At 44.9% G+C, this 26705-nt stretch overlaps 1 protein-coding gene and 1 pseudogene across 7 annotated transcripts in view; both read left to right on the top strand.

Annotated features, from left to right (window-relative positions):
* LOC137593535 (rho family-interacting cell polarization regulator 1-like) overlaps window positions 1-26705 on the top strand; it is a 71730-nt gene that overhangs the window by 18745 nt on the left and 26280 nt on the right. For 6 of the 7 annotated variants that reach the window (XM_068312332.1, XM_068312330.1, XM_068312331.1 and 3 more), the window contains exons 3-24: window positions 458-610; window positions 1241-1319; window positions 1592-1615; window positions 2010-2063; window positions 2926-3075; window positions 4202-4265; window positions 5867-5910; window positions 6127-6252; window positions 6346-6494; window positions 10623-10755; window positions 11417-11542; window positions 13606-13766; window positions 13855-14379; window positions 14411-14522; window positions 17433-17572; window positions 18359-18473; window positions 19030-19165; window positions 22963-23124; window positions 23198-23356; window positions 23431-23627; window positions 25661-25744; window positions 25832-25922. In XM_068312332.1, coding sequence (XP_068168433.1) covers window positions 458-610; window positions 1241-1319; window positions 1592-1615; window positions 2010-2063; window positions 2926-3075; window positions 4202-4265; window positions 5867-5910; window positions 6127-6252; window positions 6346-6494; window positions 10623-10755; window positions 11417-11542; window positions 13606-13766; window positions 13855-14379; window positions 14411-14522; window positions 17433-17572; window positions 18359-18473; window positions 19030-19165; window positions 22963-23124; window positions 23198-23356; window positions 23431-23627; window positions 25661-25744; window positions 25832-25922 — 2984 coding nt within the window. Of the gene's footprint in view, window positions 1-457; window positions 611-1240; window positions 1320-1591; window positions 1616-2009; window positions 2064-2925; window positions 3076-4201; window positions 4266-5039; window positions 5118-5866; window positions 5911-6126; window positions 6253-6345; window positions 6495-10622; window positions 10756-11416; window positions 11543-13605; window positions 13767-13854; window positions 14380-14410; window positions 14523-17432; window positions 17573-18358; window positions 18474-19029; window positions 19166-22962; window positions 23125-23197; window positions 23357-23430; window positions 23628-25660; window positions 25745-25831; window positions 25923-26705 lie in introns of those variants that run through there. The other variant, XM_068312335.1, reaches the window with a different exon arrangement.
* LOC137594633 (U6 spliceosomal RNA) lies at window positions 11316-11414 on the top strand (annotated as a pseudogene).

Genomic DNA, 26705 nt, shown 5'->3' with positions numbered 1-26705 from the left:
TCCCTTCAATGGTAGAGAGAGAAATACCCTCATCAGTCTAGACCGATAGCAGCTGATCTAGAATCTGTGTTGTTTCTGTTGTTTCTGATTGTAGGCTCTATCAAAGAGGAGGGTTTTTAGTTTACTCTTAAATAAGCTAAGGGTGTCGTCCCCTGTGTGTGTGTGTGTGTGTGTGTGTGTGTGTGTGTGTGTGTGTGTGTGTGTGTGTGTGTGTGTGTGTGTGTGTGTGTGTGTGTGTGTGTGTGTGTGTGTGATGTGACCTGATGTGACCTGATGGTGTGTGTGTGATGTGACCTGATGTGACCTGATGGTGTGTGTGTGATGTGACCTGATGTGACCTGATGTGACCTGATGATGTGTGTGTGATGTGACCTGATGTGACCTGTGTGTGTGTGTGATGTGACCTGATGTGACCTGATGTGACCTGTGTGTGTGTGTGATGATGCTGCTGTTGCAGGAACCTCCTAGCGTTCAGCACTCCAGGTCTCAGCAGGAAACCGAGCAGAGCCAGCAGGATGTTCACCATGTCCACCAAGTCCCATCCATGTCCGAAGGTTCCTCAGCCAGACCGGCTGGATCAGGTGTACGAAGCCCTGAAGAAGGGCCTTCAGTGAGTAACAGCACTAAGAACAGACTTTCATTCCTGATGAACACATGCATGAATCACAAGGACAGAAACATGATGGGCTGGCAGATCTGTACCTGATTTAGTTCACGAGATAACTCAATGGTCACCCTGTCACATCCTCATGTATCCTCATGTGGATAAAGTTCTCACAGATAATGTTACGTACATGATGAAAATTAATTTAAATAAAGAGATTTAAATATCCTGTTAGATACGTCATCACACTTATATAACTGTTGATTTCAACAAATGAGAAGAAAATGTTTTTATAGCTCATTGCTTTTCCAAGTCCTTTTCTCCTAGACACAGTTGTTCAAAGAAATGCATTTGCTTCAGATCTAACTTAATATTTTGCACAAAAACTACAACTGAATGAAAATGCTGTCTGTATGTCATAAACAATACTCCCGATGCTAAACGTGGACCTTCTGCCTGAAGATCAGCCGGTTAGTTCAGCTGTTTCATTTCAGTGTCTGGGAGGGAGGGGATTCAGTAAACGTCACACAGTGTGTGTGTGTGTGTGTGTGTGTGTGTGTGTGTGTGTGTGTGTGTGTGTGTGTGTGTGTGTGTGTGTGTGTGTATGTGTGTATGTGTGTGTGTGTGTGTGTTCAGGTGTTACCTACAGGTCCATCAGCTGGACTTGGACGGCCTCAGTAGACAGATGAAGGAATCGAAGAGGAACTCCAGACTGGTCCGTTCTGATCTGATGTTACTGTTGTCTTATTGTCTTAAACACAAACTAGTTTACAGACTTTGTTGTTAATTCTGTGTCCAGACTGTCTTCAGGGACGTCTCTTTGGGTACAATCAGAAACAATCATAGATGCGTGCCAAGAGAGCATCCCATTTTGTTTAGTCAGACTAGGACAGTCTATGACCTTGACCGTTGTACAGATAAATACCACTGAACAGGAAGTGGACAGAGTCTCTGACCATTACTGATGGCTGGTTTCTGTCCCTTCAGGGTTTCCTGTATGAGCTGGACAAGGTGAGCTCCATCCATTTATATAAACAGGCTTTTGTTTGGAACAGGGATAGGGCTACACATCTGGTTCACTTTGAGTACTTATATCATCATGTTCCAGAAAGACGTATTCATGGAAATACTTCTTGGCTACCCTTTGTACTGATTAATGTACAACTACACTGGTATTCCATCATTTTTCCACTTTTTCATCTTTATCTCCACACATTCTCTTTGACCAACAACACTCCACATCATCTGGGTCATGCTACACCTCTGTTCAGTAGATACAGGACATGTAGGACAAGCCTGAAGAAACTCAACCTCTCATCCAAGAGGCATCTTAAGCCCTGTTTGTTTCATCACATGACTTTCTGTGTTGACCAGTCAGAAACTGACTGTTTGCTTCTTCTGACAGCAAGTGAAGGTAACTGAGAGGTTCATCAGACGACTGGAGTTCCACCTCAGCAAGGTAAGAACACATGGATCCCTGTCAAAATGTGTCTGCAAGCGACTCTAAAAATAAAAACATGAACTGAAACAGTCTACTGTAGGTTAGCTGCCTGATCTGAGCATGTTGTGCACCAGCGTTAAGCAGTGATGGTCCGTGGTGAACACAGGCAGCACGATGGGTAGGACAGCCTACTAGAGCAGTGTTCTTGTGTCTTTGACCCACAGTTTTTGACAGGGACGCACGATCGTCAGACAGCGAGCTTTAAATGAACTTCCAGTCAACAAAAGTGTTGAATTGGTGCCAAGTGTGCTGGAATGTTTCTGCCATGGGGTATTGATTCACTACTCTGGTGAATATCAACCAGCCTCCAAGAATACACTTGGGGGGCAGCAGTTGCTCAGTCCGCTGGTCTTGGGTTGGGGACCGGATGCTGGCCGGTTCAAGACCCAGGTGGACCAAAAACCGTTAGAGTGTAAACCTACAGTGGAGAGGTGCCAGTTCAACTTGGGACCCCCCCAGTCAGAGCTGGTGTATGTGGGAAAGGGAAGTTTGGGGCTCGCTGCTGAAGCTGCTGCCCCTGTAACCCGACTCCGTTGAGGAGAAGATGAGAATGATGATGGACAGATAAAGTAGAGATAGAGTCCACTCAGACAGGAATGAACAGGACTTATTCAAATAAGACGTTTGCTAAAATGTTGGCTATTACAACTTTATTGAAATCATAATGTATGAATAAAATGCAGAGAAATGAAGACAGGTAACTTAACAGAAAGAAATGATGAGTAACTAATCAGAATTTTGTCTCCCATGAACAAGTCCAAACATCCTCTGAAGATCCTGGATGTGGATCTTCTGTGTGATGTTTTTGCCCTCTTTTCAGATCGAGGAACTTTATGAAGCGTACTGCCTGCAGAGGAGACTCAGAGACGGTGCCAATAAGATGGTGAAGGCCTACGGTGTGGCGCCATGCAGTAAGGAGGCCCGCGAGAGTTTAGCAGAAGCCAGTAGAGGATACAGAGAGTACACCGAGGTACGACGCACAGGACAGGAAGAACACCCGTCACATCCTGGTGGGACAGTAGCAGTAGCAGTGTGTCCCTATCAGCCGTGTCTTTGCCACTAGAGTTCCCATCATACCTCTTTTCTATGACATCACCGAGGCTCACCCGCCACTGTTAAACGACAGGATTCATGATGTCAGTCCGCGATCTGCAGCTGTAACAGCTTCAGGCGTTCCACAAGGTTTAGGAGTGGCTTTGTGGGAACTTTTGACCGTTCCTCATGAGGGCATGGTGAGGTCACACAGCAGAGTTCTCATCGAACAGATGAGAAAGAAGCTGCATGAGTGCAAGTTTCCAGACAGATGCACATTTGTGAAGAAATGTGAAGACAGTTTGACTCCACATATTTGTGTGAGCAGACTTCAACGGTTTGAAATCAAGTCTGACTCCTGCACATGTCTACCACTGCTGTCCAGCCAGTCCTGCCATGAGATCCAGAGCTAATTTAGATTTACATTATAAAATATTTACCTATTAATTTATGTATAGACTCTAGACATACCTTTCTAATTCAGATGGTTACTTGATACCATTAAAACCTGTCAAAAACTCTAATCAGATGATAAAATGTTAATGAGCTACAATCAGAAACTGCAGTCAAACAGGTCTGACTGTATTACCTCTGCTGAGGAGAGTACATGTTCTTTTCTTTTTGCCTGTCTAGTAAAATATGTCCAGATATTCTTGAGAGATTGCAGCTGTTTTGTTGAGGTGTGGTCTTCAGAGGGGGGTTAGGGTTTTTCAGCTGACATCACAGGTCTGTTTTTAGCTTCTGTTCCCAGTCAACAGACAGACCTTACTGTAAAACCTTCATTGTCAGTGTTCTGATCCCAGTCTGAACCTTCCAATGCCTTGAACCAGGGAGACAGCACCTGATTTTAAACATGTATAACATTGAGCGAGAGGCGTGTTTTCTGTGTGTGGGTACTGTACTTGGTTTGATTGTGCATCTTCTTTAACTTCAGTGTTAGTGTTTTTATTCTGCCATTATTGCTGTCAGTGTGATGGATGTGGTTCAGGATTTTTCAAGGAGCTTTGACACCTGACCTAATCAGCTGATGTATCAGTAACATGACTGCTTTCGGCTCTCCGTAGAACATGTGTGTGTTGGAGAGTGACTTGGAGAACCAATTGGGGGAGTTCCACATTAAAATGAAAGGTAGGAATGAAACACTGAGGTGTTACCCAGTCTGTCGTCACTCCTTCCTCCCGTTACTGATGTTTGTTGTTTACTGACATTGACTCTTTCCTCTGGACAGTGAGGGTGAGGCCCAACATCAGAACACTGTGTGGATGGGAAACTAGCAATTACTAAACTAACTCTGGTCCTGTTCGGTGTTTCTTTTCTACCCAGCCGGTCAACGTCCATGGCCACCATCTAGAGACTGATTATGTTGTCAGATGTTTCCTCATTTCCTGTCTGTCTTCTTCACATTGATGAAAAGTCTGGGTCCTGCCTACAGTTTCTTCCTGCACGAGGGAGTTTTTCCAGTCACTGTCTCTTGCTCTTTAGGGTTTCTCTCTCTGTTAAAGTGCTTTGAAATGTCTGCTGATGTGATTAAGTCCTCTTCTTCTCCTTTGGGCTTTTCCCTTCAGGGTCTCCACAGCCAATCAGTGTCCTCCATCTAACCCTGTCTTCTGCATCCTCTCCTCTCACACCAACTACCTTCATGTCCTCTTTCACTACATCCATAAACCTCCTCTTTGGTCTTCCTTCTGCCTGGCAGTTCAGAACTCAGCATCCTTCTACCAATATATTCACTATCTCTCCTCTGGACATGTCCAAACCATCTCAGTCTGGCCTCTCTGACTTTATCTCCAGAACCTCTAACATGTGCTGTCCCTCTGATGTACTCATTCCTGATCCTATCCATCCTGGTCACTCCCAGAGAGAACCTCAGCATCTTCATCTCTGCTACCTCCAGCTCTGTCTCCTGTCTTTTCCTCAGTGACACTGTCTCTAGACCAAACAACATCGCTGGTCTCACCACAGTTTTGTACACCTGCTGATGTGATTAAATACTATACAAATAAAAGTTGATTGATTGATTGATTGATTGATTGGTTGGTTGGGTTGTTGATTGGTAGGATTGATTGATTGATTGATTTTTTGATTGATTGATTGATTGATTGATTGATTAGATAAAAGTATCTCAGAGAACTCAAGCTGTGCAGCCCATCTTTGACATGGTCACTTTATTTGTCCAAGATCTATAACTTAATGTTTCAGCTGGCTTAGTGCACGTGTGTGTGTGTGTGTGTGTGTGTGTGTGTGTGTGTGTGTGTGTGTGTGTGTGTGTGTGTGTGTGTGTGTGTGTGTGTGTGTGTGTGTGTGTGTGTGTGTGTGTGTGTGTGTGTGTGTGTGTGTGCCTGACCCCACCCTCTGCATCTCAGGAGAGGGCAGACGATCAATCTCATATCACTGGAACACGTGACAGTATTTTTTCCTTGTGTTCATTCGTCTTAAACAAACTACATTTTCTAATATTCAAGAACGTCCTGCTGCTTTTTCTGGTGTTGAGCTGCATCGATTGTTGTCGACATTCTTACATGAACACAACAGACATCTTGGTGGTCAGTGTCAATGACTGAGGACCATGAATTGTAGAGAGAAGTTAGAATGATCTGGACCTGGTTTACTTTTATTTACCGCTCATGTGGGTAAACCATTGGTCCATACAGGTAAACCCACTGACAGGTGGTGACCCCCAGCTTCTGCAGAGACACCAACCTCATGTGTTCCATCTGTTTGTCTTCCAGGTCTTGCTGGGTTTGCCAGGCTGTGTGCTGGAGACCAGTATGAGGTTAGGTCTTAAGTCCACCTCCAGTCAACCGACATTCACTGTGACTTCTCCAGGAACAGTACAGACACAGAACTGACACTGTGTGTGTGCGTGTGTGTGTGTGTGTGTGTGCGTGTGTGTGTGTGTGTGTGTGTGTGTGTGTGTGTGTGTGTGTGTGTGTGTGTATGTGTGTGTGTGTGTGTGTGTGTGTGTGTGTGTGTGTGTGTGTGTGTTCAGATCTTCATGAAGTACGGTCGCCAACGGTGGAAGCTCCGAGGTAGAATCGAGTTAAACAACAAACAGGTGTGGGACAGTGAGGAGATGGTGTTCCTGCCCCTCATCACTGAGTTCCTGTCTGTGAAGGTCAGTGTCCCCCCGTGACCCCCCCCCCCCCCCCCCGACAGAACCTGACCTAGTGCAGGTTCTGTAGTCAAACTATGTTTCTCTGTCTCCTAGGTGACAGAACTGAAGAGTCTAGCCAATCATGTGGTTGTAGGAAGTGTTTCCTGTGAGACAAAGGACCTCTTTGCTGCCCTCCCCCAGGCAGTTGCTGTGGATATTAATGACCTCGGGACAATTAAACTAAGCTTGGAAGTCAATTGGAAGTAAGTGTCCCTGGACATGCTAGACTGTTAGCTCCATCAGAACACTCTAGTGAGTGTTCTGACATGAGACTAATGAGTGTTCTGACATGAGACTAACTCTAATGAGTGTTCTGACATGAGACTAACTCTAATAAGTGTTCTGACATGAGACTAACTCTAGTGAGTGTTCTGACATGAGACTAACTCTAATGAGTGTTCTGACATGAGACTAACTCTAATGAGTGTTCTGATATGAAACTAACTCTAATGAGTGTTCTGACATGAGATTAACTCTAATGAGTGTTCTGACATGAGACTAATGAGTGTTCTGATATGAAACTAACTCTAATGAGTGTTCTGACATGAGACTAATGAGTGTTCTGACATGAGACTAACTCTAATGAGTGTTCTGACATGAGACTAACTCTAATGAGTGTTCTGACATGAGACTAACTCTAATGAGTGTTCTGACATGAGACTAACTCTAATGAGTGTTCTGACATGAGACTAACTCTAATGAGTGTTCTGACATGAGACTAACTCTAATGAGTGTTCTGACATGAGACTAACTCTAATGAGTCTTCTGACATGAGACTAACTCTAATGAGTGTTCTGACATGAGACTAACTCTAATGAGTGTTCTGATATGAAACTAACTCTAATGAGTGTTCTGACATGAGATTAACTCTAATGAGTGTTCTGACATGAGACTAATGAGTGTTCTGACATGAGATTAACTCTAATGAGTGCTCTGACATGAGACTAATGAGTGTTCTGACATGAAACTAATTAATGAGTGTTCTGACATGAGACTAACTCTAATGAGTGCTCTGACATGAGACTAATGAGTGTTCTGACATGAAACTAATTAATGAGTGTTCTGACATGAGACTAATGAGTGTTCTGACATGAGACTAACTCTAATGAGTGTTCTGACATGAAACTAACTCTAATGAGTGTTCTGACATGAGACTAACTCCAATGATTGTTCTGACATGAGACTAACTCTAATGAGTGTTCTGACATGAGACTAACTCTAATGAGTGTTCTGATATGAAACTAATGAGTGTTCTGATATGAGACTAACTCTAATGAGTGTTCTGACATGAGACTAACTCTAATGAGTGTTCTGATATGAAACTAATGAGTGTTCTGACATGACACTAACTCTAATGAGTGTTCTGACATGAGACTAACTCTAATGAGTGTTCTGACATGAGACTAATGAGTGTTCTGACATGAAACTAACTCTAATGAGTGTTCTGATATGAAACTAATGAGTGTTCTGATATGAGACTAACTCTAATGAGTGTTCTGATATGACACTAACTCTAATGAGTGTTCTGACATGAGACTAATGAGTGTTCTGATATGAGACTAACTCTAATGAGTGTTCTGACATGAGACTAACTCTAATGAGTGTTCTGACATGAGACTAACTCTAATGAGTGTTCTGACATGAGACTAACTCTAATGAGTGTTCTGATATGAAACTAACTCTAATGAGTGTTCTGACATGAGATTAACTCTAATGAGTGTTCTGACATGAGACTAATGAGTGTTCTGATATGAAACTAACTCTAATGAGTGTTCTGACATGAGACTAATGAGTGTTCTGACATGAGACTAACTCTAATGCGTGTTCTGACATGAGACTAACTCTAATGAGTGTTCTGACATGAGACTAACTCTAATGAGTGTTCTGACATGAGACTAACTCTAATGAGTGTTCTGACATGAGACTAACTCTAATGAGTGTTCTGACATGAGACTAACTCTAATGAATGTTCTGACATGAGACTAACTCTAATGAGTGTTCTGACATGAGACTAACTCTAATGAGTGTTCTGACATGAGACTAACTCTAATGAGTGTTCTGATATGAAACTAACTCTAATGAGTGTTCTGACATGAGATTAACTCTAATGAGTGTTCTGACATGAGACTAATGAGTGTTCTGACATGAGATTAACTCTAATGAGTGCTCAGACATGAGACTAATGAGTGTTCTGACATGAAACTAATTAATGAGTGTTCTGACATGAGACTAACTCTAATGAGTGCTCTGACATGAGACTAATGAGTGTTCTGACATGAAACTAATTAATGAGTGTTCTGACATGAGACTAATGAGTGTTCTGACATGAGACTAACTCTAATGAGTGTTCTGACATGAAACTAACTCTAATGAGTGTTCTGACATGAGACTAACTCTAGTGAGTGTTCTGACATGAGACTAACTCTAATGAGTGTTCTGACATGAGACTAACTCTAATGAGTGTTCTGATATGAAACTAATGAGTGTTCTGATATGAGACTAACTCTAATGAGTGTTCTGACATGAGACTAACTCTAATGAGTGTTCTGATATGAAACTAATGAGTGTTCTGACATGACACTAACTCTAATGGGTGTTCTGACATGAGACTAACTCTAATGAGTGTTCTGACATGAGACTAATGAGTGTTCTGACATGAAACTAACTGTAATGAGTGTTCTGATATGAAACTAATGAGTGTTCTGATATGAGACTAACTCTAATGAGTGTTCTGATATGACACTAACTCTAATGAGTGTTCTGACATGAGACTAATGAGTGTTCTGATATGAGACTAACTCTAATGAGTGTTCTGACATGAGACTAATGAGTGTTCTGACATGAGACTAATGAGTGTTCTGACATGACACTAACTCTAATGAGTGTTCTGACATGAGACTAACTCTAATGAGTCTTCTGACATGAGACTAACTCTAATGAGTGTTCTGACATAAGACTAATGAGTGTTCTGACATGAGACTAATGAGTGTTCTGACATGACACTAACTCTAATGAGTGTTCTGACATGAGACTAACTAATGAGTCTTCTGACATGAGACTAACTCTAATGAGTGTTCTGACATGAGACTATTGAGTGTTCTGACATGAGACTAATGAGTGTTCTGACATGAGACGAACTCTAATGAGTGTTCTGACATGAGACTAACTCTAATGAGTGTTCTGACATGAGACGAACTCTAATGAGTGTTCTGACATGAGACTAACTCTAATGAGTGTTCTGACATGAGACTAACTCTAATGAGTGTTCTGACATGAGACTAACTCTAATGAGTGTTCTGACATGAGACTAACTCAATTGAGTGTTCTGACATGAGACTAACTCTAATGAGTGTTCTGACATGAGACTAACTCCGGTGGAGGTCCTGAAATGCAACTAACTGATGAATCTGCTGTCATGCAACTAACTCTGGTGTAAGTCCTTACATCTGACTAACTCTGGTATCAGTCCTGACACCTGAGTAATCTGGTGGAGGTGCCGACACCTGAGTAACTCTGGTGGAGGTACCGACACCTGAGTAATCTGGTGGAGGTGCCGACACCTGAGTAACTCTGGTGGAGGTACCGACACCTGAGTAACTCTGGTGGAGGTGCCGACACCTGAGTAACTCTGGTGGAGGTACCGACACCTGAGTAACTCTGGTGGAGGTGCCGACACCTGAGTAACTCTGGTGGAGGTGCCGACACCTGAGTAACTCTGGTGGAGGTACCGACACCTGAGTAATCTGGTGGAGGTGCCGACACCTGAGTAACTCTGGTGGAGGTACCGACACCTGAGTAATCTGGTGGAGGTGCCGACACCTGAGTAACTCTGGTGGAGGTACCGACACCTGAGTAACTCTGGTGGAGGTGCCGACACCTGAGTAACTCTGGTGGAGGTGCCGACACCTGAGTAACTCTGGTGGAGGTGCCGACACCTGAGTAACTCTGGTGGAGGTACCGACACCTGAGTAATCTGGTGGAGGTGCCGACACCTGAGTAACTCTGGTGGAGGTACCGACACCTGAGTAACTCTGGTGGAGGTGCCGACACCTGAGTAACTCTGGTGGAGGTACCGACACCTGAGTAATCTGGTGGAGGTGCCGACACCTGAGTAACTCTGGTGGAGGTGCCGACACCTGAGTAACTCTGGTGGAGGTGCCGACACCTGAGTAACTCTGGTGGAGGTACCGACACCTGAGTAACTCTGGTATCCTTCCTGACATGCAGCTATCTCTGGTGAAGGTTGACATGGGATCTGGACTGAATCCTAATTTAGACAATGACACTAATGGCCTTTTGTTTCTGTCGTGTCCTTCTCTCTCATTGGTCAGTCCGTTTGATAAAGACGACCAGAGCTCACTGCCAAACACCGTCAACAAGGCCCCGTCAGTCAGTAAGAGGTTTTCTACCATCTTCAACCAGAGTCCTCCTGATACGCCATCTCTACGTGAACAAGCTTTCTATGTAAGTTACTCCATGTGTGTATGTAAGCATGGCTATCTAAATACACACACACACACACACACACACACACACACACACACACACACACACACACACACACACACACACACACACACACACACACACAGCCAGTCAAAAAAGGTTGGACACAACCTCTCATTCAATGTTTTTTTCTTTATTTTAATACTTTACAGTAATCCCTCGTTTATTCGTGCTTCAACATGCGCGGCTTCACCTCTTTGGTGATTATTGGTCGGCAGTCATGTGATACCATACTCGCATTCTATTGGCTGACAGCATCCTGAAGTGCACTACGTTCCGTGAGTCTCGGACTTCCATGAGACACAAAAGTGTTTTAAACAGTCTGTCTAGAGTTTCAAAGGTAATACAGATAGAAGGTGGTTTAATGTCAGTATGGGGGGGTTCCTAAACTAATTACCGTAAATACTGAAATAATTTGTCGCGCTATCAAGGAATTTAGTTTTTCATGGGTGGTTTCTGGAACGCATTAACTGCGAGGAACGAGGGATCACTGTATACTTAGATACGTTCCTCTTCTTGTTTACTTCAGTAACACATAAACTAAAATAGGAACAATACAGAAAAGATTAGCATGGCCCCTGCACAAGGATGACACGCAAATTCTCCTCCTCTCTGTTAGAACATGCTCCGCCGTCACGAGGAGCTGGAGAATGGAACAGCGTGGTCCAATTCATCTGAGTCCTCTGACGACTCGTCCAGTCCTCAGCTGTCCGTGGGAGGCCTGCGCTCCTCCACACCCCAGAAGGTAACATCAGACCCCCCAGGACCAGCGATCAATCTGTTATTATCTACACACAGGACACCAACATGTAACGTGTTCTTTCCTCATTCAGGTTATGTCTAGTCTTGATGTAACTGATATGACAAACCATTGATTACATATTCTAATTAGAGAGATGTTTAGTCGATGATCTAGGGGACGGGAATCTTACATGGTTTCTACGCGTTAACCCTTTTGTTCTTTTCGGATGTTGTTGATGATGTTTCAACACTGATGACAGTACAACATGTGGTAATAACATGTCTGGAAAGAAGAAAAATTAGGTGAATAAATGAATAATAGTCAGAGTGAAATGAGTCGGTCTCAGGCTCCTGAGGGGTGGCTCAGCAGGGGGTGAAGACACCACTGTCACTGGGTTCTCTGGGATTAAAAGCAGTAATAAAGCGTTAGTGGGCTTTACGGATTAACAATCTGTTGTGATTTGGTCAAATCCAGAAACCTTCAGCCTTTCATCTGAGAGACGCTCCTTAAAATGTGTTCAGTTACCTTCAGTCTGACGCTACCTGATGTTCTAATGACTAAGAATGACTAATGTCTTTAGTGCTGCTCAGAGACATGTGTGAACCTGCTCACCTGTGCAGGTGTGAGAAGGAAGTGATTTAGTTCATTTCCTAATCAGATGGGCTTTAACATGAACATGAACTAGTTTAATAACCAGTTACCTTCCAGTCACATGGGGGGGGGCAGACTCATGGTGTCTGTGGACTTTGACTGCCAGTCCCAGCCTGGTTGTTAGATACATAACCTCCCATCTTTTCCCAGGATCAGATTCAGCTAGTCCCAGCTAAAGCATCATTCCAGTGTTAACCGGTGTTAATGCATGAAGACGTGATGGTGTCCTTCAGTCCTGTCCCAGTCTTCAACATGCCTCATTCGGGTGTAGCTGGACCGTTGGAGTGCTGTCCATTGATTGGTGCTGTGAAGGAAAGTGTTTGCCTGTGTAACGGGCGTGAATGGGCCGGCGAAAGGATGACTCTCCATGTCACCGTCGGTCACATGACCCGGAGCTGCGTCTCAGTTAGCGCCAAAACTTCACCTCGTTACAGCAGAATAAACTAGAAAAGGATTCCAGAAACACAACAAAACTACTCAAAACGTCACAGAATTATAACCTTTTATGACATTCTGGAGGTTACAGCGCTAACAGTTCGCGTTCGACATTAAAAATAGAAAAATAGCGGCGCAGCGCTCCCACACAACCTACCCCCAGCAATGCAGTTATCATTCTGGGGGACAGACGGGAGGGACTACGGAAGCACAGGAGGTACAAAAGTAACGAAGCGCGCACAAGGCAAGCTTCGCAATAAAAAGAAAATAAGAAAAACGTTTCGATAAAATTCACAAAATCTATCACAGTCATCACTTAATGAAAATCAAAACGCTCAAAAATAAACAACATTTTTACTCTGTTACACCTGCAGGGCATTGACCAATCAGTAGCCTGTAATGTGTCATGTGACCTTTTTCCTGGTGGGCTTACCTGAAACTGCAGTGGAGCTAAAACTGTAGAATCCCGTTCCAGGAACGTTGAACACTCAGAGTTCAGAGCTCTGCAGAAACGCTGCTCCAAAGCTGGTGGTGGGTCGGTCCACGTCGACCGCGATGTGATTGGATCCCTTTCAGTCGACGGGATCTCCAGAGTTTTCAGGGACTGATACAATCACTAACAAGGCCGTCAAGCTGTAACATCCTGCGACGCCTCTGAATTAAAAATTTTACCCTGACCTACTTTCATAATGGTCTTTCAATGAATTCTATGTTGCCCTATCGACTATGACCTTGACCTAGTTTTCCAAAGGTGAAGGTCATCGTCACATTCCTGTTCCTCTGGCTTGGTGAAAATGTTGCTTTTTGTTTTGTGGTTATCTCATCCGGTTACACAAATGTGTACCTAAAAAGGTATAAAAATGAAAATTTGACCTTGACCTAGTTTCCTCAAGGTCATGATCTGGTTTTCACCCCTTTGCTGCCTGAGTCATGTGCTGTTGGTTCTCCCTCTGAGCCGGTGTCGTCTGTGTGTCCCCCAGGCGGTGCTGGTGACCCCAGACATCCAGCCAATGGGAACAGGACGACCGCCCCCCCGGACCGACATCCCCTTTAGCCGCAGAGACGTCTCCTCGACTTCAAACTCCACCCGGCACGTCCCTGAGCCCCCCCACACGTCTACAGGGCGAGCAGAGCCAGTCAGGTGGGGGTGTTTCTACAGCAGCAGTGCTTTGTGGGTAGGGGACACGCCCATCACTGATCAGACTGTGTGTGTGCGACCTGGTTCTCAGGGGGGAGGTGACGAAGAGGCCTGACAGTGAGGAAGAGGATGCAGACACACCCCCAGCAGCGGGGGAGGGGCTACTGAACGCCCCCCATGGCTTCTCACGCTCCCTGAGCCACATCAGTGAGGGCAGCACTGATGGGACGGCGCTGACGGACAGGCCAGCCGGCCAATCAGAGGAGCTGTCTCTGGCTTCTGGCCTCTCCACCAGTGATGTTCAGATGGGGGGGTCCAGCAGGGCTCCTGACACCCCCAGACCTGTGGGGGCAGCACCGAGGAGCCCTGAGGGCTGTGGAGACCACAGTATGACCCCTCAACACCCCCTCAATGCCCCCACGCCCTGCTCCCCCAGGACCGAAGCAGGGGACCCGGGCGTCCCTTCACAAATGAACCCCCGTCCACACCCGGGGTGGGCTGCACCGGAGGGCGATGTGACGTTTGTCGCCCAGCGGGTGTCGGTGGAAGAGGACCTGAGTGCAGGGGCTGACTCAGGGTCTGGGGAGGGTGAGGGTGGGGGTGGGGGCGACTGCAGGCTGGAGGACGCCCTGGGGGCCGTGGTGCAGGCTGGAGGACGCCCTGGGGGCCGTGGTGTCCTCTCTGGACGACTACAGGGGACAGTTCCCCGAGTTACAGCTGCTGGAACACCAGCTGAAGCTGCTGCAGGTGACCCTCAAGGTGAGAACGTCCCTCCACAATCTAGAGTGAAACCAGTTTATGTCGTATGTAAATACAGGTAAACCACTTTATGTCGTATTTACATACAGGTAAACCAGTTTATGTCGTATGTAAATACAGTTAAACAAGTTTATGTCGTATGTAAATACAGGTAAACCAGTTTATGTCATATGTAAATACAGTTAAACAAGTTTATGTCGTATATAAATACAGGTAAACCAGTTTATGTCATATATAAATACAGGTAAACCAGTTTATGTCGTATTTAAATACAGGTAAACCAGTTTATGTCGTATGTAAATACAGGTAAACCAGTTTATGTCGTATGTAAATACAGTTAAACTAGTTTATGTTATATGTAAATACAGGTAAACCAGTTTATGTCATATGTAAATACAAGTAAACCAGTTTATGTTATATGTAAATACAGGTAAACCAGTTTATGTCGTATTTAAATACAGGTAAACCAGTTTATGTCGTATTTACATACAGGTAAACCAGTTTATGTCGTATGTAAATACAGTTAAACAAGTTTATGTCGTATATAAATACAGGTAAACCAGTTTATGTCGTATATAAATACAGGTAAACCAGTTTATGTCGTATTGAAATACAGGTAAACCAGTTTATGTCGTATGTAAATACAGGTAAACCAGTTTATGTCGTATGTAAATACAGTTAAACTAGTTTATGTTATATGTAAATACAGGTAAACCAGTTTATGTTATATGTAAATACAGGTAAACCAGTTTATGTTATATGTAAATACAGGTAAACCAGTTTATGTCGTATGTAAATACAGGTAAACCAGTTTATGTCGTATTTAAATACAGGTAAACCAGTTTATGTCGTATATAAATACAGGTAAACCAGTTTATGTCGTATGTAAATACAGGTAAACCAGTTTATGTCGTATGTAAATACAGTTAAACTAGTTTATGTTATATGTAAATACAGGTAAACCAGTTTATGTCGTATTTAAATACAGGTAAACCAGTTTATGTCGTATGTAAATACAGGTAAACCAGTTTATGTCGTATGTAAATACAGGTAAACTAGTTTATGTTATATGTAAATACAGGTAAACCAGTTTATGTCGTATTTAAATACAGGTAAACCAGTTTATGTCATATGTAAATACAGGTAAACCAGTTTATGTCGTATGTAAATACAGGTAAACCAGTTTATGTTATATGTAAATACAGGTAAACCAGTTTATGTCGTATGTAAATACAGGTAAACCAGTTTATGTCGTATTGAAATACAGGTAAACCAGTTTATGTCGTATATAAATACAGGTAAACCAGTTTATGTCGTATGTAAATACAGGTAAACCAGTTTATGTCGTATGTAAATACAGTTAAACTAGTTTATGTTATATGTAAATACAGGTAAACCAGTTTATGTCGTATTTAAATACAGGTAAACCAGTTTATGTCGTATGTAAATACAGGTAAACCAGTTTATGTCGTATGTAAATACAGGTAAACCAGTTTATGTTATATGTAAATACAGGTAAACCAGTTTATGTCGTATATAAATACAGGTAAACCAGTTTATGTCGTATGTAAATACAGGTAAACCAGTTTATTCCTTCATTCATTCATTCATCTTCCAACCCGCTTAATCCGCTAACGCAGGTCGCGGGGTAGCCAGTGCCTATCCCAGCAGTCTCAGGGCGTGAGGCGGGGGACACTCCGGGCACGACGCCAGTGTACCGCGGAGCCACATAGAAACAAACAACCACTCACACACACACTCACTCCTATGGTCAATTTTGGGACCAGCCAATCAACCTGAAGCGCATGCTTTTGGAGGGGGGAGGAAGCCGGAGAACCCGGAGAGAACCCACGCAGACACGGGGAGAGCATGCGAACTCCGCACAGAGCGGGACTCGAACCCCGGTCCGCCGTGTTGTGAGGCAGCAGCGCTAACCACTGCGCCACCGTGCCGCCCTAAACCAGTTTATGTCATATGTAAATACAGGTAAACCAGTTTATGTCGTATTTAAATACAGGTAAACCAGTTTATACCGTATGTAAATACAGGTAAACCAGTTTATGCCGTATGTAAATACAGGTAAACCAGTTTATGTCGTATTTAAATACAGGTAAACCAGTTTATGTCGTATGTAAATACAGGTAAACCAGTTTATGTCGTATGTAAATACAGGTAAACCAGTTTTTGTTATATGTAAATACAGGTAAACCAGTTTATGTCGTATGTAAATACAGGTAAACCAGTTTATGTCGTATGTAAATACAGGTAAACCAGTTTATGTCGTATGTAAATACAGGTAAACCAGTTTATGTTATATGAAAATACAGGTAAACCAGTTTATGTTATATGTAAATACAGGTAAACCAGTTTACTTTGTTAACCGTTTCCAGTTGAATGAACTGGTCTCCATGGTAACGTGTAGTTAGTGTCAGTTCTGTACTGAACTTTATTTGTTCCTACGTTTTCACTAATATTAGATGAACATGAATCTATTTTAGGTTCATTTGTTTTGTTCACACAGTCTAGAAACGTGTCCCCGTCTGTCTGCAGCCTGTTTTCCTCATTGTGGGTCACGGGGGGGCTGTTAGTACAACATGTTCTGTTTCTGAGTAACTGTACCGTAACACGATATGATGTGTTCTTAACAGTTTTCTACTGATTTTGAGAGTCTAATATTTGCAGCAGACAAAGTGGAGTAAAATGATGAAAACTTGATTTTTATTTTTTGGTTTATTTTTTCGGAAACCGACGTGTAAACGAGAACGACGTGAACGTGGTGATCACAGATGGAGATGGTCCACCCACACTGGGCCCTGGTGTGATGGTGGACCCTGTCTGATAGACCCAGACCTTCAGGCTGGGTGCAACTTCCTGTACACGTGTTGACCTTTGACCTGACTCTGTGTGCAGGGCGGGAAGCACAGCCGCTCCCCCAGCATGGTCAGTCTGACGGTGGAAACCGCTCTGGGCAGCTTTGACTTCCTCGACACGTCTGACTGGGAGGAGGAAGAGGAGGAGAGAGGTGGGAAACCCCCCAGGAGAAATGTCAGGTGAGTTAGAGGTGAGCCCTCTGTCCATCAGGTGAGGTCCTGCAGGCGTCAGGAAACCACCTGGACGTCACGTCGGTCAGCTGCTGGACGTGTTTCTGCAACATGTCTGCGTTATGTTGATAAATGTCTAACAGTTGTTTCTTTAGCCAATCATGAAGCATCAGGTCATGAGTGGAGGCGTGGCTTTATTCTTCATGTGACAGAGGTTCGGTAGACTGTCCAATGAGATCAGAGTCTGTTCCCACAACATGTGATTATTGGAATTTCAATATATTTTTATTCAGTTGAAGAAATCAATAAGTATCAATAAAATCAATAAATAATTTAATAACAACAGCAGCAAAACAATAATACAAATTCTCCACCAGTGCTTTGAAGAACAGTTGTGGTTCAGATGTGCTGCTGGTATTTTGATCGTCCGTCATTAAATAGTAACGCAACGGTGTGAAGAAATGGTTTTTACAAAGTACATTCATTCTTTAAATCTCTGATGCTGTATCTAATAAATGTGTTGGATTAATAATTGGATTAATGATAATAACAGTAAAAATGACTCAGAATTAATTTACAGTCTCTGGTTTTATTCAAAAAATAAGTGTTTGACGGTGACGTGTGGATGTGGTGTGATCACTGCAGTGTTTGATTAACTAGATCATTAGAGCTGATCCAGGTGTGTGTGTGTGTGTGTGTGTGTGTGTGTGTGTGTGTGTGTGTGTGTGTGTGTGTGTGTGTGTGTGTGTGTGTGTGTGTGTGTGTGTGTGTGTGTGTGTGTGTGTGTGTGTGTAGGTCTGTGCAGGACCAGGGCGGGGGCAGCCCACTCTCCTCCCCTCTGACCACAGGCTGCTCCGGGTTAGACTGCACCCTGGTGGTCCATCTGAAGTACTGCAGCACACAGCTGTTGGTAGGTCACCTGACACCTTAACCCCCTCATTAACGCCTTCATTAACCCACTCGTTCCCTCAGCCAATCACACGCTGCCAGAGCAGACATGTAAAGGTGACGTCAGCTTGAGGTCAGTCAGTCCAGCTAGCACAGATGCTAACATCAACACCTTCATTAGCACAGCTCCAGCTTGGTTCTGCTGCTGCACGTCTGGTTTCCATGTAACGTGTGTGATGTGACAGGGATGCGTGTTGGCCTTGACGTGTTCTCGGTGTGTGTTCAGACAAACATTTAAATGAAATGAATAAATAAACGTCCAGAGCTGTGATCAGTGAAGTGTTTAGTCAGAGCAAACCTGTGGCCCCCCCTGATGAGAGGAAGACCAAACAGTCTGTGGTCTTCCTTCAGACGCATAATGAAGCTGACCTGACCTGACCTGTGGTGTGTGTGTGTGTGTGTGTGTGTGTGTGTGTGTGTGTGTGTGTGTGTGTGTGTGTGTGTGTGTGTGTGTGTGTGTGTGTGTGTGTGTGTGTGTGTGTGTGTGTGTGTGTGTGTGTGTGTGTGTGTGTGTGTAGCGTCTGGGTACGTTCGGCCCCCTGCGCTGTGGGGAGATGTACGCCTTGGACCGGCTGCTGAGAGAGGCTCGAGTCCTGGAGATCATCCGACACGTCGCCAAGGACAACCCCAGACGCCCCAGGCAGCCTGCTGAAGGTCAGCTGGTGTGTGTGTGTGTGTGTGTGTGTGTGTGCACCGTCACGCACACACACACACAACACCGTCACACACACACACACACAACACCGTCACACACACACACACACGCAGCACCGTCACACACACACACACAACACCGTCACGCACACACACACAACACCGTCACGCACACACACACAACACTGTCACACACACACACACGCACAACACCGTCACACACACACACGCAGCACCGTCACACACACACACAACACCGTCACACACACACACACACAACACCGTCACGCACACACACACACACACACACAACACCGTCCCACACACACACACACAACACCGTCACACACACACACACACACACACAACACCGTCACACACACACGCAGCACCGTCACACACACACACACACACACACAACACCGTCCCACACACACACACACAACACCGTCACACACACACACACACACACGCACAACACCGTCACACACACACGCAGCACCGTCACACACACACACAACACCGTCACGCACACACACACACAACATCGTCACGCACACACACACACACATACAACACCGTCCCACACACACACACACAACACCGTCACACACACAACACCGTCACGCACACACACACAACACCGTCACGCACACACACTGAAACATGCCGGTCTCCTCCCTAAACACGGATGTGTTCCATCAGATGTTGTGTGTTGGAGGACAACAGATGATCACGTTTTCCCTCATCATGTGACCAAACCAGAGTTCTGGTTACCCTGACCCACCTTCACCAGAGGGGTCTGTCCTGTTGAACACCCTGAACACAGACCACCAGGGCTCTGGTGGCTCTAGTCTAGTTCTAGCAAAGGTTTCTGTCGCTGTAGGACCAGGAGGATCCCGCCTTAAAAGAGTTCAGGAGTTGAACAGTGAACCTTAATCCAGGTAATCTGGATTTATACATGTTAACATGTCAAAAACATGTAGCTGTTTGCATTCCTCCACAGCAGGGGGCGCTCTGAGTCCACTAGCACAAAGAAGAGACGCGTTAGCAGCTAAGACATTTGGATTTAAAAGGGAAATGCTAACAGGTGCTAACACCTGAGTGCTGCTCATCTGATGATAATCTGTTGCAGCTCTTTAATCAATCAACCTTTATTTATATAGTGATTAATCACATCAGACATTTCAAAGTGTTTTAACAGAGAACCCAACAGAACCTCCAGAGCATCAGAGACAGCAGCAGGAAAAAACTCCCTCATTGAGGAAGAAACTCCGGGCAGGACCCAGACTCTGGAGGGCGGCCATCCACCTTTACCGGTTGGGTGGGAAAGGAAATATACTGGGGACAGAGACAGGGTAAGAGATACAGAGAGGGGGGCAGATAAGACAGAAGGAAGAGAAAATACCCTCAGCAGTCCAGGCCTGTAGCAGCTGGTGGAGTAGAATCTGTGTTGTTTCTATTTGTAGGCTCTATCATAGAGGAGGGTTAGGACTCTTAACTGTAGAGTCCTAATAGAGGAGCTAGAACAGCCCATAATAAGGAATTGTAATGTAATCTAGAAGTGACAAAGACAGGAGTGATTTTCTCTGCATCTTTAAAGGGTAAGAAATTTCCAACTTTAACAAGAGGAAGAAGAACAATATTTCTCCAGTGAAAGAAGGCTGTCTGGGATACAGACCTGATCAGAACCAGAGGACAGATGTTGATCAGAAATCCCTCCCAGGTTCCTGACTTCACTGGTGGAGGACAGATCAATGCTGTCTAAGAGAATTACAATGTCAGAGAGATCATCTCTGAGATGCTTCAGCCCAATAATAATGACTTCAGGTTTGTTACTGTTCAACATTAAGAAGTTGTGAAGCATCCAGGATTCAATATCCCTGAGGCAGGATTCTGATTTAATCAGCTGATCAGATTCGTTGGTTTTAATTGATAAATATAATTGAGTATCGTCAGCATAACAATGAAAATTAATGTTATGTTTCCTTATAATATTTCCCAATGGAAACATATACAGATTAAACAGAATTGGCCCCAGGACAGATCCTTGAGGTACTCCACAGGTGAGAGTCCCTCCATCTGAAGATTTATTATTTACATGGACAAACTGAAATTGGTCGGATATGACCTAAACCAGTCTAGTGCTGAGTTTTTAATCCCAACTTCCTCCTTCAATCTGCCTAAAAGGATATTATGGTCAACAGCATCGAATGCTGCACTCCGGTCTAACAAGACTAGAACAGACAGAAGAGCTTTATCTGACGCTGTTAACAGGTCATTTGTGACTTTTAGTGGTGTAGTCTCTGTACTGTAGTTTGTTCTAAAACCTGAACTAACTTCTGTCATTTATCTGAAGTTAAATTTCTCACCATTTTACAGTCTTTCTGTGACTTTGAGTAAATTCAGACTTCCTACATAATAATTTGTCACATTGGTGTCAGACCCATAATTCACCAGTCAGGACTCATTCCACTAGGGTGTCCTCTGAGACTGTCTGTCTGTCTGTCTGTCTGTCTGTCTGTCTGTCTGTGTCTGTCTGTCTGTCTGTAAACATTAAATCCAGAAACAAGTCAGTGAGTTTGACTCAGGTATTAAAGGAGGTTATTATGGTCTGAACATGTTACCACGTTACCACGTTACCAGGTTGCCAGGTTGCCAGGTTACCACGTTACCATGTTACCAGGTTACCAGGTTACCACGTTACCATGTTAACAAGTTACCATGTTACCGTGTTACAACGTTACCACGTTACCATGTTACCACGTTACCATGTTACCGCGTTACCACTTTACCGTGTCACCACATTACCATGTTACCACGTTACCATGTTACCGTGTTACAACGTTACCACGTTACCATGTTACCATGTTACCACATTAGCATGTTACCATTTTACCACATTACCATGTTACCACATTACCATGTTACCACGTTACCATGTTACTACGTTACCATGTTACCACGTTACCATGTTACCATGTTACCACGTTACCAGGTTACCACGTTACCATGTTACCACATTACCATGTTACCACGTTACCATGTTACTACGTTACCATGTTACCACGTTACCATGTTACCATGTTACCACGTTACCAGGTTACCACGTTACCATGTTACCACATTACCATGTTACCACGTTACCATGTTACTACGTTACCATGTTACCACGTTACCATGTTACCATGTTACCATGTTACCATGTTACCACGTTACCAGGTTACCACGTTACCATGTTACCGTGTTACCACGTTAGCATGTTACCACGTTACCATGTTACCACGTTACCATGTTACCACATTACCATGTTACCATGTTACTGTGTTACCATGTTACCATGTTACTACGTTACCATGTTACCATGTTACCGTGTTACCACATTACCACATTACCACGTTACCACGTTAGCATGTTAGCATGTTACCATGTTACCACGTTACCACATTAGCATGTTACCATGTTACCACGTTACCATGTTACCACATTAGCATGTTACCATTTTACCACATTACCATGTTACCACGTTACCATGTTACTACATTACCATGTTACCATGTTACCGTGTTACCACGTTAGCATGTTACCACGTTACCATGTTACCACGTTACCATGTTACCACATTACCATGTTACCATGTTACTGTGTTACCATGTTACCATGTTACTACGTTACCATGTTACCATGTTACCGTGTTACCACATTACCACGTTACCACGTTAGCATGTTACCGTGTTACCACGTTACCACATTAGCATGTTACCATGTTACCATGTTACCATGTTACCATGTTCCAGTCATCCCAGAGCTGAGCTCCTGCCAGGGTGCTGTGTCGCTATGGCAACACTGTGTGGGGCGGGGCGAGGTGTACGGCGTGGATGTGGAGCGTCTCCTGGACACGCTGATCAGTCTGTACTCTAACATCCTGCCTGAGAGGACCAGCAGCATGGGGCACACAGGTACCAACACACACCTGTGTGTGCACCGCGTGAGAGTGTGTGTGTCCTAACGTCCGTGTGTGTGTGTGGCCAGTCTTCTTGTGTCTCGTTGAGCAGATGCTGGGTCAGAAGTTGCCACGGCGACGCAGCAGCAGAGACGGCGTCATGTTGACACTTTTCCAACTGTGGACGTATTTGGAAGCCGGTGGGGTCAGTGACCTGGAAACACACATCGCTGAGCTGGCAGAGGAAGGTACACACACACACACACACACACACACACACACACACAGACCCAGTAGAGAAATGAACTAACCCCCCCCTCAGAGTGGCTGGTGCAGACGCTGGCGTCCAGTGACCAGGATGTGATCGTCCACGCCCTGCGGCGTCCAGCAGGGGGCAGCCTGAGGAGACGGGGGCTTCACGCTGTGGCTCGATTACTGAAAGACCCCCGAGGAAAAGTGTCGACTTCTGCCAGCTCCGTGTTGAGAGGCCTGGTCACCACACACCACCAGAGGGAGCAGGTGTGTGTGTGTGTGTGTGTGTGTGTGTGTGTGTGTGTGTGTGTGTGTGTGTGTGTGTGTGTGTGTGTGTGTGTGTGTGTGTGTGTGTGTGTGTGTGTGTGTGTGTGTGTGTGTGTGTTTTGTGTGTCTGTGTGGCTCCGTGGTGCACTGGCGTCGCGCCCAGAGTGTCCCCTGCCTCACACCCTAAGCCTGCTGGGATAGACTCCAGCTCCCCGTGACAGCAGGTGAAGAGGGTTGAGAGAATGAATGAATGAATGAATGAATGAATGAATGAATGAATCACATGGTCTGATTGTTCAGTGATGTATTTGTTTATTACTGGGGTTCATCAATATTTATACCCATCAGACAGTCAGTATACAGCGGTACCTCTACTTACCAAATTAGTTGGTTCTGGAAGAAATTACGTAAGTAGAGACGTGTTTTAGATTATTACACAATAAATGAGAGTTGTGCATAACGTAAAAAACAAAGAATAGAATGAAGAATAATAATGACGGTCATTTACCTTTTAACTGCTGTCCTCATTGTTTTTTGCCCTCTTTGGTTCATGCCCTCTTGCCCCCCCATGAACAACAGAGTGAATTCCAGTCCTCCTCCTGAACTTCTCCAACCACCCACGCGACGCCTTAAACTCCTTAAACTTCCTTTAGTTTTAATAACGTGGTGATTGTAGATGCATTACGGCCATATTCTTTGGAGAGATCAACCAAACGCATCCCTTTTTCAGGCTTTTCTATCATCTCTTGATTTGTTTGTACGGACAAAAAAACTCTTTTCTTCGTTTTTTCTTTTCCTCTTTTCTCCGTCACTTTCTTGGGGTCCATAGTGAATACTCTAAAAGTTAATATATTTACGTAAAACTATCAGAACACCTCACGGGTCGAGGGCCGAATGATGAGGACGCTGCATAGACACCGATCTAGCTCCACACAGAGGTCCCTCTGAGCCAATGGGATGCCAGGATGCTAGGTAATAGCCAATGGCAGAGCAGCTATGAGAGTGTTGCGTTCAGGACCCTGTGGGCGATTCAAGTATCAGCCGATACTGTGTTTTTATTCGAGTATCAGCCGATACTGTGTTTTTACTTTACATAAGTTGAAATTTCTTTCGTAAGTAGAGGTAATATTTTCCTGCTGAGAAATTCACAAGTAGAAAATTTCGTAAGTAGAGACATTCGTAAGTAGAGACGTTCGTAAGTAGAGACATTCGTAAGTAGAGACGTTCGTAAGTAGAGGTACCACTGTAGTTAAATATTTAGTGAAGCCTTTGTTTTCACTCAGAGGTCAAACGTTCTCTCCTGCACTAGGAGCAGGTGTCACCCCCGTGCACTAGGAGCAGGTGTTCACCCCCGTGCACTAGGAGCAGGTTTTCACCCCCGTGCAATAGGAGCAGGTGTCACCACTGTGCACTAGGAGAAGGTGTTCACCCCTGTGCACTAGGAGCAGGTGTTCACCCCCGTGCACTAGGAGCAGGTTTTCATCCCCGTGCACTAGGAGCAGGTGTCACCCCCGTGCACTAGGAGCAGGTTTTCATTCCCGTGCACTAGGAGCAGGTGTCACCCCCGTGCACTAGGAGCAGGTTTTCACCCCCGTGCACTAGGAGCAGGTGTCACCACTATGCACTAGGAGAAGGTGTTCACCCCTGTGCACTAGGAGCAGGTGTCACCCCCGTGCACTAGGAGCAGGTTTTCATCCCCGTGCACTAGGAGCAGGTGTCACCCCCGTGCACTAGGAGCAGGTTTTCACCCCCGTGCACTAGGAGCAGGTGTCACCACTATGCACTAGGAGAAGGTGTTCACCCCTGTGCACTAGGAGCAGGTGTCACCCCCGTGCACTAGGAGCAGGTTTTCACCCCCGTGCACTAGGAGCAGGTGTCACCCCCGTGCACTAGGAGCAGGTGTCACCCCCGTGCACTAGGAGCAGGTTTTCACCCCCGTGCACTAGGAGCAGGTGTCACCACTGTGCACTAGGAGAAGGTGTTCACTACCGTGCACTAGGAGCTGCCTCCTAATGAAGCGTGTCCTCCACCAGGCGCTGGTCAGCTGTCTGGAGCTGCTGGAGGACGACAGCGTGGACACCAGAGTCTGTGGATGCAAGGCCTTGGCCTGTCTGAAGGTACCCCAGTCTGGTCTCACCTCCAGAGGTGTTCCACCACCTCCATTCTGACCCTGTGCTCTTCACTGAACCACTGCTGTGTTCCAGGCCAAGGAGAGCATCGACCATCTGGTCTATCTCTGTCAGACGGACAGGGAGGAGGTCTGCACTGCTGCCAAACAGACTCTTCTGGTGCTAGGTAAGACCGTCACGAGTAGAACACGTTACAGAGAGACAGGTAGAAGGTTCTCAAACTAAACTGGATGGACGACTGAATGCAGGAATGTTTTGGGCTTCTTTACAAACAGACATTGAGTTGGTTTTGTCTCCATGTTTCAGTCATGGGTTCGCTCTAGACAGTAGACACCCTGACCCTTCTTCACAGAGTTTTGTTGGCTCAAAGAGCAGGAGGACAGGTAGTAGTGACCATCTCACTGGAAAGGAAGTCGTTTTATTGAAGTGAGTGAAGACAGAAGCAGACAGTCTGACTCTCATTCTAGAGAGAGGGCAGAAACTCTGCTACCACTGAGGGGCTCAGAGTAGAGCCACTGCTCCTCAAGGTGTTTGGTCATCTGGTACAGGTGTCTCCAATGATAATATTCTGGATGGCAGAAGAAAAAACATCCAGGAAATAATTTGTTTCTGAAAAATCTGGTTGACAGGATTTAGTTCTAGATATTTATTAATAGAATAATTGAATTGTTTCTTGTAATTATTTTGTTTCTTCCCTCAGTTAATGACTGAAGACATTATTTAAGGCAGAAGTGACTTCACGTTCTTCATGTTTGTCTTCTTCCATCTGTGGTGTGGAGCAGGTGAGGAGGGCAGGATGGCCCACCGACACGTGGAAACGTCTCAGGACAGCATCCCCAGAATGTTTGCTCCTGGAAGCATGGCCAGCACGGCGTTCTGACACACACACACACACACACACACACACACACACACACACACACACACACACACACACACACACACACAC

This window comes from Antennarius striatus, chromosome 4 (genome assembly GCF_040054535.1).
Source record: "Antennarius striatus isolate MH-2024 chromosome 4, ASM4005453v1, whole genome shotgun sequence".
NCBI lineage: Eukaryota > Metazoa > Chordata > Actinopteri > Lophiiformes > Antennariidae > Antennarius > Antennarius striatus.
The sequence above is the reverse complement of the archived record's forward strand: the minus strand, read 5'-3'. Positions and strand labels throughout refer to the sequence as shown.